The 24,113-nt window shown below is 34.2% G+C and overlaps 1 protein-coding gene across 3 annotated transcripts in view; it reads left to right on the plus strand.

The window, feature by feature from the left end:
* Window positions 1-17,645, plus strand: part of LOC140863710 (protein SUPPRESSOR OF QUENCHING 1, chloroplastic-like) — a 46,398-nt gene extending 28,753 nt beyond the window's left edge. For 2 of the 3 annotated variants that reach the window (XM_073267322.1, XM_073267323.1), the window contains exons 15-28: window positions 2,737-2,859; window positions 4,161-4,358; window positions 4,973-5,077; window positions 5,188-5,252; window positions 6,086-6,179; window positions 8,392-8,549; window positions 9,332-9,381; window positions 9,478-9,599; window positions 9,686-9,790; window positions 15,278-15,370; window positions 16,027-16,063; window positions 16,620-16,867; window positions 17,091-17,240; window positions 17,407-17,645. In XM_073267322.1, the coding sequence (XP_073123423.1) occupies window positions 2,737-2,859; window positions 4,161-4,358; window positions 4,973-5,077; window positions 5,188-5,252; window positions 6,086-6,179; window positions 8,392-8,549; window positions 9,332-9,381; window positions 9,478-9,599; window positions 9,686-9,790; window positions 15,278-15,370; window positions 16,027-16,063; window positions 16,620-16,867; window positions 17,091-17,240; window positions 17,407-17,571 (1,713 nt within the window). In that variant the 3' untranslated portion in view covers window positions 17,572-17,645. Of the gene's footprint in view, window positions 1-2,736; window positions 2,860-4,160; window positions 4,359-4,972; window positions 5,078-5,187; window positions 5,253-6,085; window positions 6,180-8,391; window positions 8,550-9,331; window positions 9,382-9,477; window positions 9,600-9,685; window positions 9,791-15,277; window positions 15,371-16,026; window positions 16,064-16,619; window positions 16,868-16,990; window positions 17,241-17,406 lie in introns of those variants that run through there. The other variant, XM_073267324.1, reaches the window with a different exon arrangement.
* Window positions 17,646-24,113: the final 6,468 nt, after the last annotated feature.

Below are 24,113 nucleotides of genomic sequence, written 5' to 3' on the forward strand. Positions count from 1 at the left end.
TCATGCATAATTATGAAGAATCATGTCTCTTCGCTAAAATACCACTCAAGATTTTATTAAGTTTGAAGCGATCACTTAATAGAGGAATATAGTTTTTTTTTTCTTTGATAAGAAACAATAATATATTATATATGTGAGAAATAATTACAAAAGGCGGACAAGAGATCCGCAACCGACAAAAGAAACTTCGCTCCACCAATATACACTAGCATAGTAAAATAAAATCATCTTCTTGCTAGCATAGAAGATGAGCTATGGGTGATTGGCATTCAGAATCTATGAGTTATTATGGTTTAATAAATGGAACAATCCAATTGATGTTTATTGTGATAGTTAGTTGTTAAGTAAGCAGAAAACCATGTACATTATGATTGAACAAAACATGCTGAGATTGGCAGGTACTAAATGAAGGAGAAGGTTTAGAGTGATATGATTTGTACTTACTCCGGCTTACCGGTGATCTAGGTGAAGACAAGTACATGTTAAAATTTGTACTTGAACCTAACTCACCCAAAAGCTAGGTCAAGGGGGGGATTTTCTTTGTCTATATATTAAACTCCCAAGATATTTATCTAACCGATGTGGGACACAACTAACATGCTAACACACCCCTCTCACACCCAGGAATGAAAAGAACTGGAGCGTGGAGACATTAACGGGTGGCCAAATTATGGGCAGTCCAACACATAATGGTTGAACTTGGGATCTGATACCATGTTAAAATTTGGACTTGGACATAACTCACCCACCCCAAAAGTTAGCTCAAGGGGGGATGATTGTGTTTGTCTATGTATTAAACTCCCAATATATTTACCCAACCGATGTGGGACACAAGGCTAGTTAGCTGGAAGAAAGCATTCCTATGAAGAGGAGGCAGACTCACGCTGATATCGGCGGTCATGAGTGCCCTTCCCTTGTATTATATGCCGCTGTTTAGGATCCCACGCGGTGTTGCAGAGGACATGGAGAAAATTATGAGGAACTTTTTGTGGGATGGATCGGACGGGGAGACCCATTGTCATCTGGTAGGCTGGGATAAAGTTTGTAGACCAAAAGATAGAGGAGGCCTGGGAATAGGCAATCTGTGCCTTCGGAACAAGGCTTTGCTAGGTAAATGGTGGTGGCGATTTTCGACGGAGGGGGACACTTTTTGGAAGAGACTTATAGGGAGCAAATACGGAGTTCAAGATAACGGTTGGGATGCGGGGTTGGCTAGACACAACACTTTTAGAAGCCCGTGGAAATTCATATTGAGGACGTATCTGGCTTTCAGTCACTCTGTGAGGGCAGTGGTTTTAGGGAGGGACAGATTTAGATTTTGGGAAGATTGCTGGGTGGGGAATTCTAGTTTTAAGGATATATTTCCTAACCTTTTTTAGATATCTAGGGAGCACAATAGACAGATTTCTTTTTTTCTTTGTCGAGATTCATCTTATTCCTCTAACTCTCTTTCTTGGAACTTGCATTTTCGACGCGATTTGAGGTATGATGAATTGGCCAGCTAAGTAACTTGCTGGAAGTTTTGAGGGGGGTAAACTTAGTAGAGGGCGTGGAGGATGTGAGGAAATGGGTGTGGGACAACTTAGGTATATTTTCGGTAAAGTCTTTCTTCGAGTCTTTCTTTCCAGAGGAGCGATTCCCTAGTTTCTCTCTTTTTAACCCAATCTGGAAAGCTCATATTCCGACGAAGGTTCAGGTTTTCTCATGGACAGCTGCGTTGGGAAGATTACCTACCTGCGATTTGATTCAAAAGAGGCTCCCGAATATCTCCCTTAGCCCGAACTGGTGTGTGCTATGCAAACAGGGGGGAGAGACTCGGGATCATATGGTTATTCACTGCCCCTTTTCTGGTTCCTTGTGGAAACTAGCTCTCAATGAATTGGGATTATCTTGGGTAATCCCGAAATCAACAAAAGACTTGTATGCTACTGATTTTGGAGGGCGGCTTGGAGAGAGAAGGAGAGTCTTTTGGTTAATAGTGGTTCATTGCGTGTGTTGGTCATTATGGCTGAAAAGGAAGCGGTGAAAGAACTTTGGGACAAGATCAAATTGAGAGTATCCATTTGGGCCCACAAGGGTTCAAATTTTCAATCTTTGGCGATGTTAGACTTGTATAGGGATTGAAATTGGCTTTGATTTAGAATGATAACTATCTTTGTTTGCTTTGGAAACTAGTTTGCTTTTGTGGACCACTGGTCCACTGTTTGTATTCCAAGTAACTTCATATTATCAATAATATTATAGTTTCTTATCAAAAAAAAACTTGGATTTCTTATTATGAAACAATATTTTCCCTCCCAAATTGCTGGGGTTCATCCACAGTCAATGGGTTGTTTGTGTTTGCATTTTGCAATCTATGGTAGTGCATAGTAAGATGAAGTCAACATTGATATCCTTGTTTTTTCTACCTTTCTCTACTAATGAGCCCAAAAAACATATGCAGTAGGAAACATGTCTCTGGCATCTCCATGATAAACATTTATTCACTCAAATTGGAGCACACTGGCATTATCTAATGTTTTTGAGCATGAAAGTTTGATATATGCCTTAATTGTCACACATTATATAGTCTTCGGTCATGTTATTAAACTTCTTAATTTGGTCGAATGTGGCATACCCAACATATATGCATTGATGTGTGAGATTTGTTTGTCTGTGTTTCCTATTTTCTCTGTTAGCCCTAAAATCTACTAAACTATTCATGATAATAAATCAATTTGAATTTCTACTATCCAGGTTGTCAATGATGGTGATATGTATTTATGGCGGGAGCTAGGTGTGAATTCATGGCCTACGTTTGCTCTTGTTGATCCTAATGGCAAGCTTATTGCACAAATAACAGGTGAAGGTCGCCGAAAGGTACTAATTGTTCCAGTATTTTCCACTTTGTTTCATCAGTTCCTTTGATACTTGCGGGTAAAATGCCTATTATTTTCACAATATTACTTCGTTAGCAAGGAATGAGTATACATAGTTAAAAAAATTTAATTACCTTTAATGCTCTAACACTACATCCATGTGTTGTGAAGAGGATGATCAAGAAAGAAGTATGGATGGCAAAAAAAATATTTTATTATTTTGTGGAGCTTTTAGTTTGATTTGTTTCCTTGCAAGATTTAGGTATTTTTGTCAACAGATATCTCTTATAGATTCTAATTTCGATACAACATCTAGACCTTGAGCAGAGGAGAGAGCAAAAAAGTGTTTTAACTATCAACATCACCACTATGAAAACAAATACATTGACCTATTTGAAATCTTTTCGAGTCAATATGTGAAGTATCCAATAATTAATTAGAAGTCATTAATTGAATGTAAGAAGTTGGCTGGTCAAATCTGGGAAAAATCTAATTGGGTTGTTTAGTGGCTTAGTAACCTGTATTGCAATGTCGTTACAGCAGTTTGATTTTCCTGTTCTCATTAGTCATGTCTCCTTCGATCATGCCCCTCCTTTTTCCTTTTGCTCCTTCTTGCCATAATACCATTTGTGGAATAATGACTTATTGATCATGACCCATTTCAAGAGCAAACTTTTGCGGTGACTGGTTGAGACATAAATGTTACGTGTTGACGATGAGTGCTCATGGTAACTGTTGGAGACAACAAGAAGCCTCTATTTGTTTTTTCATACTTGCAGTTAGGAGTGTCTATTTTCTATATCTTTGTTGGAAGAAATTCTTTTTTTTTCTCTTGAGAGAAATTTTCAGTTGTAAGGTGGTGTTTGTTTTTATATATTGTTCAGCATTATTTAAATTTCATTAGTGAGAACTTAACTCTACACGATTACTTGATTTCATTTAATTCATCTAATCCAATCATGACACGAAGATTATAGGTTCTACAAGTCTCTGTCCTTTCTGTGTTCTCATTTTTTAAAATTTATATGGACTTGTAATAATTACTGCTAATTTAATTGGTTTAACTTGGGTTATTCTTTTAGCATTACTTCCTGTCCAAATGAAAATTAATTGCTTTTCAAGTGAGGGCACTCTACAAATGCTACTCAAAAACAAATATATTTTTATTTGTTTGGTGGTCTTCTTGTTGTGTTTCTTAATGAGCAATTTCGGAAAAAGAATTCCTCTACTTTCTTCCATATCAACTAGTCTCTTTAAACACTCGATACCTTTTGTAATGTGATTTGTAGTTTTTTTTCCTAGGATCTTGATGATTTGGTCAAGGCAGCACTAACATATTATGGTACGAAGAAGATCTTGGACAACACACCTGTCCCCTTGAATTTGGAGAAAATCAATGATCCTCGCTTGTTGACTTCCCCATTAAAATTTCCGGGTAAACTGGAGGTTGATATCCTCAACAATCGACTGTTCATTTCTGACAGCAACCACAACCGCATTGTTAGCTCTCTCTCTATCTCTCTCCACACACACGCACAACCACCCAGCTGCACTTCACGCACACATTTTAGATCATTCTTGCTGTTCGAAAGTAGGATATACCATGTAGTGGCATTTGTTTGAATATGATGATCCCTATTTTACTTGGTTAAGATTAGGCTTTCATATTTGCATACATATGTGTGTGTATGTGTTACTATTTTGTAAACTCTTAGAGAGCGATAGAAATATCCATTGGATACATTTTGTTATCTTCAATTTGTATACTCAAATTTTTCTCTGTGATGTTTTTGATCAGTTTGGAGTTTTTCCTTGTAAATCTTCAATGAATTATTTTATAATTTTTTTATATTTTTCACACTTATCTTTACAGTATTACTGACAGAGTGTGTCAGTCTTATGATAAGATTGACAGCTTTTCAAAATGTTGATCCTTTCCAGGATGTGAGAGGGCTGGATTATATGCAAATTTTAGCATGTTTAGCTTGCACTTTTTTAAACATTTTTTCTGTCGGTTGCTCCTCCTACTCCTTCCTTTTGTTTTTTTATTTTGCGGTAAATGTCAGATGCATTTTATAATGTTTATAACTATTATCGTCTTGTAATAAGTTCAGGTTGTTACCGATCTTGATGGGAATTTCAAAATGCAAATCGGATGCACCGGTGAAGAGGGTCTTCGTGATGGTACTTTTGATGATGCTATGTTCAACCGCCCACAGGTCATGGTTTTTCTGCCTCTTTTCGAAGTGTATTTTAGTGTATGGAACAGTTGATAGTTCGATTTCCCTGCATTCTAGAAGAAATTATTGATGTGCATTTGTTTGCATAGGGTCTTGCTTATAATGCCAAAAAAAATCTCCTCTATGTAGCTGACACTGAAAATCATGCTTTGAGGTAACAGTGGTCCTGACATTTAATTTGCTGTGCTTATCGTTAGATGTTCATCTTGTTTTTAATAGTTTTGCAAGGGGAATTTTAAATTTTAAGCCACAAGGAAATGATTTGTCAGTTTGTTTTCGTGATTTCTGCCATTTTATTGAGTCTCCATTGCATTTTATGAGCTCGGTGTGAGAATTAAAATTTCTTTTTCATCTAACTTGTGTTAATTTGCATCAAAATCTTGAGGGAGGGATTGAACAAGGAGTTCACATCATCTTGTTTATTGTGAATTGGTGAGAAAGTATAACTAAACTGTATATTTCTGCAAAGACCAGCACTATGATCCCGACTTATCGAAGGTGGGTGGGGTTGGAGTTGGGCGAAGGTTATTCTTAAAAATTTTACCAGTCCAATGTTTAACCAAACATATGGTGCAGAAGGTGTTTGAATCAAACAAGTTCAGAAAAATATGGAGTATGCCAGTGAACTGATTAATGGAATAACTTCACTCCTGTCCACAATTCATTGTTCTCTTCCTTATCCAGCATTTCTCCTTCCTCGAACTATAAGAGATGAGCACAAAAGGTGCACTTATGTTGAAAGAGTAAATTTGCCTTTCCTTTTTGCTCAACCAAATCTCAATACCTTTAAAACTCTTTACAAAATCAACCATTTGTTATTCAGGAACGTTAGGAAATAAACTCAAGCTGTCCACGTAATTTTAACATGATCGGGCGCTAATTATACATCACAGTTATGCCATTGTACTTGGAATCACTTATATAAGGTGGTATTTGTGGTATGCTAAGTTTGTCATTTTCTTACATATTATACTTTTACAACTGTAGGGTGGTTGATTTTGTCGGTGAGAATGTGCAAACACTTGCTGGAAATGGAATAAAGGGTTCTGACTACAAAGGGGGAGGATCAGGAATCACTCAGGTGAGATTTCTTTAGACTTTTTATGAACTGTATACCTTGTATGATGTAACAGAAGCATAAACTGAAAATGGATCAACCTGTTGATTCTCATAGAATGCCTAGAAATTCTCGAAAATAATGAAAGTGATTGGTATACAGGAGTGGAATAAAGTTGGAATTAAATCAACTTTGAGATGAAATAAGAATAAGAATGGAATGGTAGATTTATTCCATTCAAATGATTGATACCAGAAAAATAAAACAGGAATGAAATGAAATTATTTTAATTATCAAATAGTTTCTTCACTAAAATTCAAAATAATTGCTACCCAAAAACGTTTATTATAATTATTATTTAAAATAATAAAAATTATTACTACTAATACTTTATTAATCATTATAAAATTATCGTTATAGTAAAACTAATATAACTATTAATATAGTTTAGTAATTATTATTATTAAATTTTTATTTATTAAAATAACTCTCTTTCAATAAAATATTATCTCTTCTATTATATTAAGTGTGAGGCCACACCAACGTTGTTTTTAATTTTTTTAATGATTTAATATTTTTTTATTTTCTAAAATTATTTAATAAAAAAACGGAATGTACATGAACGCAAACGTGTACGCAAAAAAGAACCGTACAAGCACGCAACGCGTGTATGAAAAAACGCAATGTATAAGTACGCAATGCGTGCAATTCTGTACTAATGATAATAATTACTTAACAATTATTTTATTATATTATACATTTTTTCTATTATTAAGTAATTATTATATCAATACGTGAATATTAAGTTATTATTGTATTTATTTTAATTATTAATATTATCATAATTATTTAATTATAATCATTTTATATTTATAATGGATATGTTTGATAATATTATCATTGTCATGATTATTATTTTAGGTATTTTATTAAGCTAAATGAGAGAGATTTTATGAATGTAGAAAAATTAGGAGTGGGAATGACCATATCCATCAAATATGGATGGAATGGCTATTACCGTGATTATATACTATATGGTAATGGTCATTCTCATTCCCAGGCCATACCAAACATGGGTGTAGGGAATGAGAGAATGCTTATTCCATTTCATTCCTACCCCATTCCCTCTTAATGGTCATGCCTTTACAATGATATTTATTTGCTCGTAAATTGTCTTATAGTCCAAAGCTATCTCCGTATTTGTAAAATGCACTTAAATCATCAAAACCTGGAAACATTTTCAAAATCAGAAAGCACGTCATTAACGAACTTGAAAGATATTATCATGCCTAAGGAGTAAGGAGATCAAATCGGAATCGAATTTCGATTTTTTTAGGCCGATTTATTACCGAAACAAGATTTTACCCAAAATTTAAAAGAATGCGGATTTGAAGGCCTAAATGAGCTATTAGCCCAAAAATGATTGGGCTCATGGCAGAGACATGAGTTTTGTTCGTTGGCTCGTTTACAATCAAAGTAGCCTACTTTTTTTTGTCCAACCCGACGTCGCCCAAAATCCGCTGATTTGGATACGTGTCTTGTTTGGCTTTGGGATTATCCCGATGTGGCAAAAAAGCATCCTGCATTGTATCATTGTAGATAGGGAACTGCATTTGAATTTCATAACCCTCGTGCAGTTGGTAAAACCGATTGCCGTTTGGATTTCATACAGTTTTTATAAAAAAAGTGTTTTTTTAAGCAATTTTTTTTGCTTTTGAAAAAACTCTAAATTTAACTTAAAAAGTGTTTTTTTAAGCACTTAAATGACCATCCAGACACCTTGTAAACTAAAAAAACACTTTTTTTTAAAAAAAAGTGTTTTTCTGGTTTGGCTTTTGATACCAAACGGGGCCTGAGTCACCTTGTGAATTGAATAACTGTTAGCGTATGCTACCCATTTTGTTTCTGTCTGGATGAAAGAGCTCTCGGCATGACAAATTTGGGGAAAAATTATTATGGAAATTCCTTGAGGTTTGTGGTGGCGGCGGAGGGAACAGGGAAGGACCAACCGATCATGTGGTGCCATAATACATATGCATGTTTCGTTCTGTTAGGCTCACAAATTAAGCAAGTGGCAGTTGTATGTAATATCTACTCGACTGCGGTGTGGTTTTTTCCTTATTTAGGGTTTCCATATAATCTATGGATAATATCACTTCTAATTTCTGTTGTTTATCACATATTGATTAACATTGGTAGAAGAGATGCATCTTAGTATCCTCTCATGATATGTCAGCTACTCAACTCTCCCTGGGATGTCTGCTTTGATCCTGTAAGTGATATTGTTTACATAGCAATGGCTGGCCAACATCAAATCTGGAAACATAATACATTGGACAGAACTACCACAGCTTTTAGTGGTGATGGCTATGAAAGAAATTTGAATGGTTCCAGGTATTCTGTGTTTCAATTTTCTTGTGTCTACAAGTCACTTATGACCAATCATATGGTATCTACAAAGACAGGTGCATGCTGCACGTTGTTGTTTGTTTACGTACTTCATCAGGGTAGGATAAGATCATGTATGAATTCTGTTATGTTGCTTCTTGTTCCTGTTGAATGTTGAAGTTATAAGTAACTTAATATTAACATAGTTGTGTGTTTATGGTTAAACAAAGAATTGATACTACTAAAATTATTGCTAATTCAGTTTATATGTCTCAGTTTTGGTCGAGTTCTATGCGAAAAAGAAATATAGCAAAAGTAGCAATTTTCCAAAACCAACTGTGCGATTCTATTTCTTTATGTTTTGTTTTTCAATCCAACTTGCATTTTTATTCAAACATTTTCAAATTGTGCCATAACTATGTGCAAGTAACTTGGCTTCCCTGATTTGAAGTAATTGTAATGGTCATATGCATGTAATTTATTCCTCTGAATAGCAATGATCAATCAGGCTTATGAATGGATGTGTGCAAACGTACTTGGATGATGGGCTATTTTCACCTTACCATATATTTGCAACTCATAATGTGAATTAGGATTGAAATTCACAACTCTTCAAAATTTTGTCAAACTATGGCTTTATATAGAACCTTGGAGTGGTAAGGATTATCGTACACTGTTGTTTTGTTTTTAGCCTTCTAAGGAGGTTCTTCAAAATCATTCTATATTTTTTCTATAGCCATTTTTAATTTCTTTATCTTTTGGGAACTTCCAATTTTATGTTGAGACAGTTCTCGAAGCACTTCATTTGCGCAACCTTCTGGTATCTCGTTGGCACCTGGTATGCCAAATTAAAGAAGTTGAATATTTCTTCCTTATCTTGTATGATGCCATTATTTCCTATTTATGTGTTATATTTTCATGTTTGCTTGAACAGATTTAAAGGAAGCATACATTGCTGATAGTGAGAGTAGCTCCATTCGAGCACTTGATCTACGAACCGGAGGATCAAGATTACTAGCTGGTGGTGATCCAATGTTCTCGGACAATTTATTCAAGGTACTTCTCCCGTAAGGAATTTTTGCCGCCTTTGAACTACTGGGACATCCAACATAGATCGCAACATGGGTGTTGTGCATTTGCAGTTCGGGGACCATGATGGGATAGGATCCCAAGTACTTCTTCAACATCCGCTAGGTGTTTCTTGTGGAAATGGTCAAATTTATCTAGCAGATTCTTACAATCATAAGGTACTTCCTAATTGCTAGTTAACATCATTATGAAAATATGGAGGAGAAAACAATTTATACAAATATGTTCATTTATGCGTGTAATGCAAGATTTAAATACAGTACTAGTGATGCCATTAACTCCACAGTCTGAAACAAAATATCATTATACCAAGTTTAAAAGATTAAATTATCCTATCAAATCATACAACAAATTGATATCAACTATTTGATGCAGACATAAAATATTCTTGATTTTATTCTACAATCTCCCTCAAACTTGGTGATAGATATTGATAGGACCAAGCTTGCAAATAAGAAATTCATGAGTTTGTGCTGACAGTTCCTTTGTGAGTAGGACAGCTAGTTGATTGGATGTGGGAATATATTCAATAATGATAATCCCTTCCTCTAGCTTTTCTTTGATAAATTGCCGTTCTGCTTCAACATGCTTCATTCTATCATAAAGAACTGGATTGTGCGTTATACCGATAGTTGATCTATTGTCGCGATATAGTTGCATAGGATCAATGCATTTTATTTTCAGTTCAATATTTTCCACTGATTTCCCTTCAAACATTTTTTAAATTCCCCAACTCAATTGGCGTCTTACTTGACTCAGACCCAAGTTTATCAATAACCTCAAAGGTTTCAATGTTGTCAATAAATGTAATTTTGAGTGAATCCCTTGGCAACCAAACATGTTTCTTTCCTTTCAATTGAGTAATCTGCCTTGTATTTGACTGTAAATACTCATTTGCACCCAACCATTTTTTTCCTTTAGGGTGCATGATTTGAAATTCATAGACTTCGATTATAGTTTATTGTTTACAATGAAAAAATAGATCTAATATTAAATATGCACCCTACTTATTTATATTATTAGTAATTAAAAATAGAATGGATTTCAAATGATACTATTACTGAGTAAACTTGAAATTCATCCTAATTAACATCAAATACTATACAAACATGCAAGAAGTGAATTTGAAGTTTATGGTTTTATTTTTTCAAACAACAAAAATGCATTTGAATATATTTGAAATCCATCAATCCAAATGGAACCTTATTGTATATCCACCAAGATCCATGAATTATTTTGTTTTAAGGCACACATTCATCTCACCATTTATAGCTTCTTGACTTGACATAGGAATAGTTAGACAGTACAGTTTCGAGGTAATGGCACAAAATGTAGAGGAAAAATTTGAAGGAGATGAAGGTTGCCACTTTAAATACTTTACACCTGCGACAAACGAAATTTCGTCTTTTGAGATGCATTTCAATTTTATTTTCATTTGTATCCTATAATGAACAGTGGTGGGTAAGATAACTTAGTGATTTGTTGCTATTGTTATTTTCGGGTCATGTTTTAAATTTGTATTATCTTTGAAATAGGTTTTGTTGTACCTTTTATAAGAACTAGCATTAGCACATGCATTTGCACGCGAACTTATATTTTATATGCCATAAATAATTAAGTAGATATTCCATAAGAAATAGCATTAGCACGTGCATCACAAGCGAACTTATGTTTTATATGACATAAATAATTAAGTAGATATTCTAACAAATCAAAATAATAACAAAAATATGTTATCAAACTTTGTGAACTGAAATTCTAATGTAATTTAATTATGCAATTTATCTATTTATACTCATTTATAACCATCAACTTTATCATAACTGATTATTCATCTATCTCGTAATATAATATTGTGACATTTTCACTTCTTGCAAGATAATAACGTCGCCTTCCAATTTTTTGTTATTAAAATTATATTCTCTCATTTTTTCATAAACTTTCTATAGACTTGTTCTTGCTTATTCTTTCCTTTTTATATATTAATAAACAAAAATTTAACAATCACAATGAAAAAGTAAACATTTATCAACCAAATTAAAGAATTAAATATATATATCTAATTATGATATTAAGTACTGAAACATAATTGATTAACTTAGAAATTAAGAAAGAAAAAAATACCATGTAAAACTCTTAGTATTTAGTAGCAATAAGCGTTAAAGTCCGCCTTTACAATCCTAAAATGAAAAGCATATGAACCAATTAGACAGTTTTAAAATTTTAATTATGAAATGCATTAAGTACTGAAATATAATTAATTAACCTAGAATTTAAGTGAGGATTTAAAAAATAACAAGTAAAATTTTTAGTTGTAATAAGCATGAAAGTCCAACATTTGATTTTACTTCAAAATTGAAAGCTGAACTTATTAATAGACAATAGTTCATCTTTCACATTCACAAATTAATCCACAACATGTATATCATCTATTTAAGTAATCTTATAAGATGACTCTATGCATGATTTCTTTTTTCCTAACCTATGACAATTAGTAAGAAAATTAAACATTAATTATTATACTCATGTCATTATGGAAAACGTTTGTAGTACACATTAATAGTCCACCAATATTTCTATTTCATAATAACTATAATATTATTATTTGATAATTGGTTTAGTTTTTTTAACCTAACTAATAAATTTTAAAACCTCTTCAATTCTTTGTAATTCTTTTGAATGCTTATACGATCTTTAATCTTCCTACAACAACTATTTTTCCATATTTAAAAGCCAAAAGAGCGGTCATTTCATTTTATGTTTCATAAACAAAAATATTATTTTCTATACAAATATATTACAACTAGTTACTATTGAAAATGAATTAGAAATTCTTGAGACCTTTGTTTGGATACGTGATTTAACTTCATATATATAATAATACACATATTGCAACTAATAGTTAAAATATTTGATCATTTGAATCCAAATTATTATTAAAATTAATAGGAGTAAATGGACTCAATTAAAGTGGGAGTTGGTAAGAGTCATAAAAGAGGTTACTTCTAATTAAATCCAATTTTTCCATTTATGCCCCTATGAGGTTTTTATGTTTGCATATATGTTCATTTCCCTACACTTGGAGAAAAGTCATCAATTAACAATTGAAAAATATTGCCCTTCATCCACATTTTTATACGTACTAGGAAAAGACACGTGTGACGCACGTGGGAACACACTTTCATTGTCGATAAGAGTCATTAAAGAAATGAATTGAAAAGAGATTAATTTCTGTATATATTTCATACTATATTACTGAAGACATTAAATTTCTATATATATCCTTTTTTCTTGATAAAAGTTTTGCATATATAAACTCATTCAAAAGATTATAAATCCACAAAATAAACAAATCACATTCAAATAAGATTATTTTAGAAAAACATCTGTTCATTTCATTTAGAAGTAAATATAAACCAAATAATTTTGACATTTCCTACTATCAGCCATAAAGAGAAGTAGTGAGCAATGTTAATGAATAATTTTTGTAAATATTTATTTATAGTAATCATAAGGAGAAGTAGACAGTAGTGAAGAACGTTAATGAAATAATTTTTGTAAAGATTTCTTTATAATATTTTTAAAAATTTACCTTCGAAGATTTGTATTTTCAGGTTACACAAAGCTATGCCTGATTTGCCCAATTTTATCTCCTTGTAAAAATACTCCTTCATTAATTGTAAGATCATCTCATAAAGTAATTATTATAGTTTCTAGACTTTAACAAAAATGAAAAATAGTTACAATTAATAAAACTACATGTATTCAATCATAGAGGAATGCTCAGTTGCCCAACCATGTTTTTCCATTTAGTCTGCGATCACTAAAACCCGGTAGTGGGTTTTAGTGGTTTTTTTTTTTTTTCATCACTAAAACCCACTACCGGGTTTTAGTGGTCGCGGACCAAGTGGAGAAACATGGTTGGGCAGCTGAAAATTCCTCTTCAATCATATATCATTAAATTTTAATATAAACTAAGGCGTTGAAAAATATTGGTTGACTTTTTTTTATAAAGAAATATAAATACTCAGGAAGTATTCATAAGAACGATCTCTCTTCTATATCCGATAATGCTCGTATCATTTTTGTGAAAGGTAATTAATTGTTGAACCTTCTTCATTGCACCAACCTTGGTAGCACACGATTTAATTATTGACTTCATTATTTTAACTTGACATTTTAAAATAGTTAATCCTAATTAATGTCAAATAAAAGAAATTAATATCTGGTCCTCACACAAATTAAGTTTTGTATGGAATTTTTTTTTTAACTTTATTTACAATCAACTAAAACAAAAGAATTTTGGTATTTCAATCTTCTATAAGTTAAGTTTTTTGTAGAAAAATTATTTTCACTTCGTCTACCTGCAAATAAAAACAATGAATTTTGGAATTTCAATCTTCTCGAATTAATATTTTCATGGAAAAAGTTTGTTCAATTCCTTTACAAGCAAATAAAAACCAAAGAATTCTTGGAAATTGAATCCTTATCTAGCACATACATAGTTTGACAATTTTGGCATCGTCATAATAATTGATTTTCCAAAAACTTCCTTACCAATATTCTCAATGTGAGTTACACCATCACGACCTACTATAACTTTTGGTAAAACGGCACGTGTTCAGTCCTACAGTTTTACAACTTCAAGTTTCTTAGTTAAAACGTTCTCTAGGTTTGTTTGAATGGGGTCATTTATGAATTTAAAATTCATCATATCAAATATATATATTACGATCGTCTGTGTAAACTTAATTAGGTGATGTTCAGATTAATTCCTATCAACTCAGTTGGTATTATTTAAATTCATGCATCAAAAAACTCTTCAAATTAAGTTCCTTCGCCCCAAATCAGATCCTAATTAACCCAATATTATCGATTTTTGAATATCTGAGATTCAAATGAAGGTAAAATGCAATTTATATATCATGATTCTTCATTGTATCTTAACGGACAAGTAGTCAAATGTATTAATATAATTTCGCAAAATAATTATTTTATGTAATGTAAATTAATTACAATAGCTACTTTTTATTTGGCAGTTATCTTAACCATATCAATTTCTATAATCAATAAAATATAAACTGTTTCAAAAGTATTTATTAGAAAGGTAGGTTTCTCGCTAGACGGGTCGATCAAATCCATGTATAGAGTGAAAAGTACTATCTACAAGCAAATAAAACCAATAAATTTTGGAATTTTAATCTTCTCAAATTAAGATTTTGGTGGAAAAAATATGTTTACAAGCAAATAAAAACTAAAAAATTTTGGAATTTCAATCTTCTTGGAAATTGAATCCTTATCTAGCATACAACATACACGTAATTTGACAATTTTGACCTCATAATAATAATTTATTTTACAAAAACATCCTTACCAAATATCTCAAGTGTGTATAAAAGAAGGATGAAGTTGACAATACAGAATGTAAAACTTTGTCCTTGGTTCACACTTTTATAATAGGTATATAGATTGATTGATTAATGTATTTGGATGACAAACATGCTCAGCCAAAATGGTATTCCTATTGGCTGTTTTGGCATCATGCAACTAATTGTTCTTCCTCTGCTTCACATTTTTTGGTTTTGCAGTTATAACTGTAGATAGTGTCTGATTACGTTCATCATCTGCCATTAATTTTTGTTCAGATTAAGAAGCTTGATTTAGCAAGTAGAAGAGTGAGTACGTTAGCAGGTACAGGAAAGGCTGGGTTCAAGGATGGATCAGCCTTGACGGCTCAGGTAGAAAACCATCCTTTCAAGTTTCTCTCTTAGGGTGGTTCCATCTAGTTCCGTGACAATAAGTAGATAGAATGTGAATAAAAACCATTTACTTCATGATCATACTTAGCATGGACAATAACCAATAATAGTTATTTGCAGTGGTCGTTCACGTGATGGTAAGCAAAACCTTTTTCATGTGAATTTATTATGTAGAACAAAAGAGTGAAAAACTTTATCTAGGAGTCCTGTTATTATATTTTATTGAAGCTTAAAGTAGTAGAAAAGTTAGTGAAGAGCGGAATAGTAGAAAATATGATACCTCATTGTGCAAAATCGTGCTCGCGTGGAATTCGGCTTAAGGGTGTGTTAAAATTATGAACTTGAGCCTAACTCAACCCCGAAAGCTAGCTTAAGAGTCTGAGGGTGTGTTAAGATTATGGACTTGGCCCCAACTCAAACCCAAAAGCTTTGTCCAAGTTCATATATACAACTCCCAAGGACTTAATCTAGCCGATGTGGCATAACTGACAGGATGAGGCAATGACATTATGCATGCTTCTGTTGTTCAGATGGCATATAATAACAAATTACATCCACCTTAATGATCTATGTTTTCCCATTGCTTTTTTTGCAACAATTCCGAAGTACTAATATTAGTTCTTACTGAATTACAGCTTTCCGAGCCTTCAGGAATTGTCGAAGCCGGAAATGGTAGATTCTTTCATCATTCTTCAAACTTAATGTATTTACTGACCTGTTGATTAATATACCATCAAAAGCTTATGGATGAGCCATTCATCTAAAACCATTTGTAGTTGTTTATATTCAACAGGGACAAACTTCAACAAACTTTTATGGAATTTAAATACTCTGAGTCAAATGTATGTAGTTTTTATTTTGGATCTGCTCTGAATTTGGAAGAATATCAAGATAACAAGCTCTCTGACAAGAATTATTTAAGAGCTCCAGTTTTTAATGTTAGAAAAAAAACCTGATATTATATATGAAATTGTTACACCCATTAAATAACTTCAGCGTGTATATTTGTTGTATGACAAACCCAAAAGCATCGAATCTTATGATCCCGTAACAGAGATGTTCTTTTTTACATTGCTGCCTTTACTCTCAGAAAAATATCCATTGATGTTCTTTTTTACATTGCTGCCTTTACTCTCAGAAAAATGTCCATTTTACGCCTTTTCTTGCACCTTTTGGAAAAAAAAGGGTAATCTAATCAGTTACTGGCATTGATCATGGGCATATTCAGGAAGATTATTCATAGCCGATACAAATAACAGCGTAATCAGATACGTGGACCTGAATGAAAAAGAACCGGTACTTCTTACTTTGGAGTTAAAAGGTGTCCAACCGCGGGCACCAAAATCAAAATCTTTGAGGCGTCTTAGAAGGAGATCTGAAGCGAACACAGAAACAGTCCCCATTGATGGCAGTTCAGCTACCGAGGGAAAACTATTTCTGAAGATAATGGTTCCAGAAGGGTATCATTTGTCAAAGGTTCGAACATGTGTTGGATTGCTAATTATGATTTTTCAGTATTGTATATTGTTTTGCTCATTACATGTTGATTCTTCTGCCTATGATGGCATGAAATTCAACATGATTTCCATGGCGTCACAGATGGGAATTATTTTCTGCTAACATTGTGCACGCACATCTTATGATTCTCGTGGTTCCGCATTTTGCCCTCGTGTTCATTAACTGCACAAACCTCGTTTAGGAAGCACAAAGTAAATTTACTGTGGAACCAGAACCGGAAAACGCAATCTCAGTTAACCCCTTGGATGGGAATATAAACAGGGAAGGATTTGCCATTGTAGAGTTCAAAAGATCTTCCCCTTTGCCTTCCAAAAGTAAAATTTACTGCAAGGTATGCTATACATATTTTCTTTTTGGCATTTTTTTATTGGCTTGCTCGATCGGATTCATTGTCTTGAAATCCTTCAAAGTTTCTATAATTGCTATGAAAGTGAGTGAAGATACTCCAATCGAATTCAAGAAATATTTATCTAGACCTCTTGCTTGCTTGCTTGCAGGTATACTACTGCAAGGAAGATGAAGTCTGTTTGTACCAACCACTGATGTTTGAAGTATCTTTTCAAGAGGCTCTTCGAGATGCTACCTCGGCCGAGATAACACTACCATACCTTGTAAAGCCTAAATCACCTACATTTGATTTGCCCAGTCCGGTTCCTCGATGAATCTATAAATGTACATCTGTCTATATTTCATTCCAGCAACATATGTGATTCATTAATAAATGGCATATATCTCATTGTCCTTGTGCCCCATCATTCTCACCCTCTTCCAAATCTCTCTCTCAATCCAACACAAAAAATTCCACTAAAATTTCTTCAAGGACACAATCAATTGTCGTGCAAAGAAATGACAAAACTCAAACCCATCGAAAACATCGAGAATCCGATCAATTTATGGTAAATTTAGAGCAAATATCATTTTTTTTATTGCTTTCAAGCCCGTTTGGATTTTGTAGAGATTTTTTAAAATAAGTGCTCTTAAAAGTTACAATTTTTAGCTTTTAAAAAAGCTCTAATTTTGACTTTAAAAAGTGCTTATTTAAGCATTTTTTTGGTTAACCAAACACCTTGTTAACTGAAAAGCACTAAAAAAAGTGTTTTTTTGCCCTGGCTTTTGAAACCAAACTGGGCCGTCTTCTATTGCACGTGTATTGCGTGTCTTTATTTACTAGTTTAAATAAATAAACTGGCTATTACCCGAGACAATTGTATAAATTAAATTGTTATATGTGAAATTTTAGATTTCAAATATAAAATTAATTCCAGATTTTTATTATTACTAGCGGACAACTATTGCATAATTTCTTGCTCTTAAGCGCACTATTGTCAAGTTTTAATAAAGGATGAATAAAGTATCGTTCCCATGAGGAGTATGCATGAAAATTATATTAGCTCGTGTAATTAAAATAGGATAAATTTTATCTAGAGAATTAAATAAGAATTTGTTTTTGAACTTAAAGAAATATACCAGCAAAACTAGTAAACAATTCACACACTTGAGATAAATATCACTGAAAGAAAATATCTAGACGATTTGATTTCACTTAGTTTCGAAAACGACTACTTCTAATTAATTTATGCTCATGAATTCCTTTTATCTAATAACCAAGAACACTTAAGTATTTTTATTTCCCTCTTCCGATCAAGAAATATAATGTATCAAATAAGCTTTGATTTCAATATCCCTATTAAAAATCGAAGCTTAAAGATATGTGATAAACGATGTTCTTATACAAGCTCTGTTAAAGTTATACGTCTCCCGACTTATATAAACATTAAGAATGTATTTTCTATTGGTCCTATTCAAAATCGTCTCTCCCGAGCATCGATTTCAAATAAACATGACAATTCAATTATTGATCAGGTAATTGAAAGACAATCAATTCTAGAAAACACAATTAAATTAAGGGAATTCAATCCAATAAATTAAAAGGTTGTAGAAGTCATCTCTACTAAGCTACATCATCTTTTAGACTTAAAAGTTTAGTTCATGATGCAATCTAAACAAACACAAATCATGTTTTTCAAACTAAACATCAATTCAGAATTTAAAAGCTTAATTAAAGAATAACAAATTTGAAATAGCACGTCTCTGTGTCCAGGTAATGCGTTCTTCGCCTTTGTTCCTTCTGTTCTTCAAAATTCTGTAGATTTTTTGAGCCCTTCAAGTCTCTCTCAATCTCTCACAATTTGCGTTGAGTTATCTCTCTGATGCGTGCAGCTGATCTCCTCCTTCTCTGTGATTTGCTGCTTGTATTGTGCTATATAGGGTAGAGTCCTTCTCGAATCCCGACGAACGAAGCCCATCAATCGAGTCTTTTATGTTTCGAAGACTCTCGTTTCTGTTTTCTACCCACAGCAGCGCGACAGCTCTTCCATTTAGTGCAAAAGTGTTTCTTTTTCGAACCTCAAGCGCTGCTGCTCTTCTTCTCAAGCGCTGATGCTCTTCATGTTCATCAATGTAGGTGTTTCTCTTCTCTAGGGTGCAGGGGCGTTGCCTCTTCATTGTTTCACGAGCAGAATTCTTCTAAAAATCATATCCGGAGTTCTAGCCGTTGGATCGAGCTGAAAGTTGGATAGAAGCTTCATAACATCTTATACTTTATTTTGAACGGTGCAGATCATAGTTGGATCTCTTTAAAGTTGGCATTAATTTCTGGACAATTGTTGCTTCGTGATTTGCTTCTTTCGCCTCTTAACTTCCAATCCTTGCATATCACAAAACAACAAACAAATACGCATTAAATCGCTCGATACATCACAAAATCCAAGTCATATTATATGCAAATTAAGTGCATAAATTACACTTATCAAATTTCCTCAGTCTTAGACTTTTGTTCGTTCCGAACAAAACAATAATGAGTAATATAATCGGCCTTCGATTTTATATTCCACAATTCAATCCACATGTCGGCTAATATTCTCAAGAGTTCTTGTGTATGTGTGATTTGTAAATATCATCTACCCACCTAACTTTCGATAAAATCATGCAACCCGTAAGCTTCATAGATTCATTAACTTCGCCCCCAAGTTTCAAAATACTATAAACCAAGTTCAACCTTTAGTCACACAGATCAAAAGGACTTTTTCGGTTAATTTGTAGGCTCAAGCATATTAAGCAGGAGATAAATATCCAGATATATATCAATGGTAATCAAAGACTCAGGATTCAAGAAAAGGAATCAGATATTTTCAATTTGGGCAGTATTGAGTAGCTAAAAATATTACTTGCATTGCATTACCAGATGTTTATCTTGGCTTCCTTCTACTCCATATATTCTCCATATTTTTGCCTTGTATTTGGACTAGAATTTCAATTCATTTTTTTTAAGGCCCCCTTCACCTTACTTTCTTCGTCATTACACTTTTTTTCTTTGAACTATGAACTTTTTAGCTTTTCATTTTTGGTTTTGGAATTTTCATATCAAGGCTAACAAATGAATAGTGACTAAAAAGGTCAAATTGATTCAAAAATGCCTAAATCACTTCTGTGTTCATAAAAATCTCCCTCAGTTTCAAGCAAAAATCTTAAGAGTTAAGAATCAAATCCTCTAATCGACATCACAAATCCACATAATTGTTCTCTAATTATTACGATTATCGAAAATCTTGGCATTCGTGCATATGTGTGAGAACTCAAGATTAAATATATCTAACAGTGACTTTTTAGCCCAAAAAAATTATTTTCATCATAGGCCAACACATTTACATATCATGCCTTCAACTCAAATTAACTCATAAAAATTTTCAAATTTTCACACCAATCCACCCAAACTTAATATATACATTGTCCTCAATGTACAATAGTAAATAAAAACAAGGACATGTACCTTGGGCACCGAGCGTCAGTACTCAACATCATATTGATCATCCATTGCTTCTTCATGGGTGGCGCTGAAACTTGCACTTTTCACCTACACAAATCAAAATTATTATTGATGTCTAATCTCTTAAAAAAATAATATAATGAAAGAAAGACAAATAAAATAAAATAAATAAATAAAAATAAAGCAAATAAACAAAAAGAGCTTGGGTTGCCTCCCAATAAGTGCTTAGTTTATAGTCCATAGCCCGACTATAAGCCAATTCTAGCCTGTTACCACTTTTTTGGAGGTTTTGCCCTTCTCTTTTACCCTCAAAACATACTCAATAATCTTTTGAACTTAGATTTCTTCTTCTTCTTCTTCTTTTTCTTCTTCTTCTTCTTCTTCTTCTTTAGCACTGGCGGATCATTATCCCTTGGCAAAGTTACTTTACTCTCAACTTTGAGACATCTTTCCATCATTTTTGCTTGCTCGATCATAAACAATTTCTCCTTGGAAGAATTTCTAGCCTCCTTGAACACAGTAAACGTCACTTTCTCACCTTCAACACCCATCGACAACTTTTCTTTTTTGACATCGATCTTGGCTTCAGCAGTATCCAAGAACGGTCTCCTCAATTTCAATGACATATTTTTATCCTTCTCCATATCTAGCACCACAAAATCTGTAGGAAAAATAAATTTGTAAATTTTTACCAGAACGTTCTCGATAATTCCACGCGGATATGTGAGCGATCTATTGGCTAACTGCAATGCGATTGTCATAGGCTTCACCTCGCCTAGTCCTAAACTTTTGAAAACAGACAAAAGAATTAAATTAATGTTAGCTCCTAAATCACAAAGTGCTTTATTAAAATTAGAAGAAACAATAGTGTAAGGAATAGTAAAACTCCCTGGATATTTTAATTTCTGTGGCAGCTTCTTTTGAAGGATATCACTACATTCCTCAATCAGGTTCACTGTCTCAAATTCTTCCACCTTCCGTTTCCTAGACATCACCTCCTTCAAAAATTTACCATAATTAGGCATTTGCAATAAAGTATCGGCGAATGGAATATTGATGTGAAGTTTCTTGAAGATCTCAAGAAATTTAGCAAACTGTTCATCCAACGCTTTCTTCTTAAATCTCTGAGGATAAGGAAGCTTCGGCTTAAAAATAGGTTTCTGTTTAGATTCATCCTTCGACTGCATAAGGTTACTCTCACCAACTTCAGCTTCTTCAACTTTCTTCTCCTTCTCGACTTCAGATTTAATTTTACTGACTCCAACTTCTTTTCCACTCCTCAACTCTGTGGATTTGCAGTTTCTATTGGATTCACCTCAGTATTACTCAGGAACTGACCTCTGTTTTGATCTTTCAGTGCATTCGCCAGCTGCCCAATTTGTGTCTCCAAAGATTCATTGAAGCACCCATATTAACCATATGCGTCTCCAGGCTATGTAGACGAGATTCCGTCCTTGCCATTCTTTTGCCAGATTCCGCAACAAAAATACTAACCACGTCCTCCAAAGATGTCCTGGCCTCTCTTCTCCCTTATTTGTATTAAATCCTAGAGAAGGATTCAATACATTATTGTTATTTGCATAAGAAAAATTTTTATGGTTACGCAAATCAGGATGATAAAAATTGGGAAAAGGGTTACCTCAATATCCTCCATAGCCTCTAATGTTAATGTATTGGGCCTCTTCAGGGGTGTGTGGCTCTGCAATAGTTACAGACTTACCTTCAGAATTTCTAGTGCTCATAGCCGCTATCTGTGCTGTAGCGACCCAACCCGGATCCACTACCTAATCAGAGTTAAGAGCATAATTAAGCATGCATTAAAATAAATCGCTGCGGAAGACTTAAATAAAAGCAGACCGACAGAATACAACTGGTTAAAAAAATTCGATTATACAACCCAATCGAATTAATGAGCCTAAAGGGCAAAACCTACAGCTAATCCTGCTGTCTTCACTGGTCACTGGCTACTCCAAGCTCCTTGTAGTAGCCCAGTTCCAATTTACAAGATTAATGGTTAATTATGTTTAAATCTAATAAATATTTTATTACCAAGAGCACAAGTCAAGGTCAAAGAATACATGACATGAATGAGCAGCTCGGGTCAGTCATGAGCAGCTCGGATCGGTCATGGTTGATCAACAAGGGCTCGGGTATAGAGCAAGGGCTCGGGCATAGAGCAAGGGCTCGGGTATAGAGCTAGGGCTCGGGTATAGATCTAGGGCTCGGGCAGGGAGCTAGGGCTCGGTCATGTATGTGTGTGGAGTTTGGTTTGAGCTCGGGTCTTTCCCTTGGGGCTCGGGTCGGTCATGAGTGGCTCGGGTCGGGGCTTAGGGTGCTCAAGAAAGTGTTGTACTAAGCCAAGGTAGTGTTCGGTCATGGGAAGAGCACATGGTAGGTAGGTCGGGAGTGAACACGTGGCTGAAGCAAAAGCACGATTAGTGTCCTGCCAGGTGTCACGCACTCGGTGGACAGCTGTCCCGGCTCATCCTTTATAAATAAAAGTCGAGGGTTCGGTCATTTTACACCATTTCACCTCACTTCTTAGTTCTGCTCGGACCAAGAGTAGCTCGGGAATTCGGGAAGGAGTAGCTCGGGGCTTGACCAGGTGCAGTTCAGGTCGGGGCTTGACCAGGTGCAGCTCAGGTCGGGGCTTGAAAAGGAGCAGTTCAGGTCGGGGCTTGACCAGGTGCAGTTCAGGTCGGGGCTTGACCAGAAACAGTTCAGGTTGGGTCAGTCTTGAGACCGGGTCGGGTCGGGCTTGGACCTAAGGCAGTTAGGGGTTGTCTTCTTCCAGCTTAGTTCAAACTACGGTGTTAGGTACGAAAGTACTGTTCGAGATATCCTGACTGAGTATGCATGTATTATGTGACTGCATGATTTATATGTCATGATATTATGCTGCATTCATTTGCATATTGCTGTTATCTCCTTCGAGATGTCTATTAGTAGGGTTGTACCCTATCCTGTTAGTGGATGGACTTCCATCGATTTGGGTCCGGTGTATCCACATGTACTCGGTATGGGAGCCACCTCCTGAAGCAACGGCACAGCATGCTACATACCAGGGCCCGGTCTGTCTCTGTTATCTGATCCTTGACCTCGAGTTTATAGGGAGTTCACTTTGCATGCATGTATACTCATACTCTCGTACTGAGCGTTTTATGCTCACGTCTCGTACTCTATGTTTTTGGACACCCTATTCCATGGGGCAGGTTTGCGATTGGACGAGGAGGGTGGATCCAGGAGGGGCTAGTCAGTGGTGGACCAGTTGGAGCTTCGTCTAGGTTTTATTTCTGTTGTTTTGAGGTTGATACAGCTATTCGATTTGGTTGTATATTATTTGGATAAATTACAGATTCCTTTACTTGGGATTGTATA

The sequence above is a fragment of the Henckelia pumila genome, chromosome 4, assembly GCF_033568475.1.
Source record: "Henckelia pumila isolate YLH828 chromosome 4, ASM3356847v2, whole genome shotgun sequence".
Lineage (NCBI taxonomy): Eukaryota > Viridiplantae > Streptophyta > Magnoliopsida > Lamiales > Gesneriaceae > Henckelia > Henckelia pumila.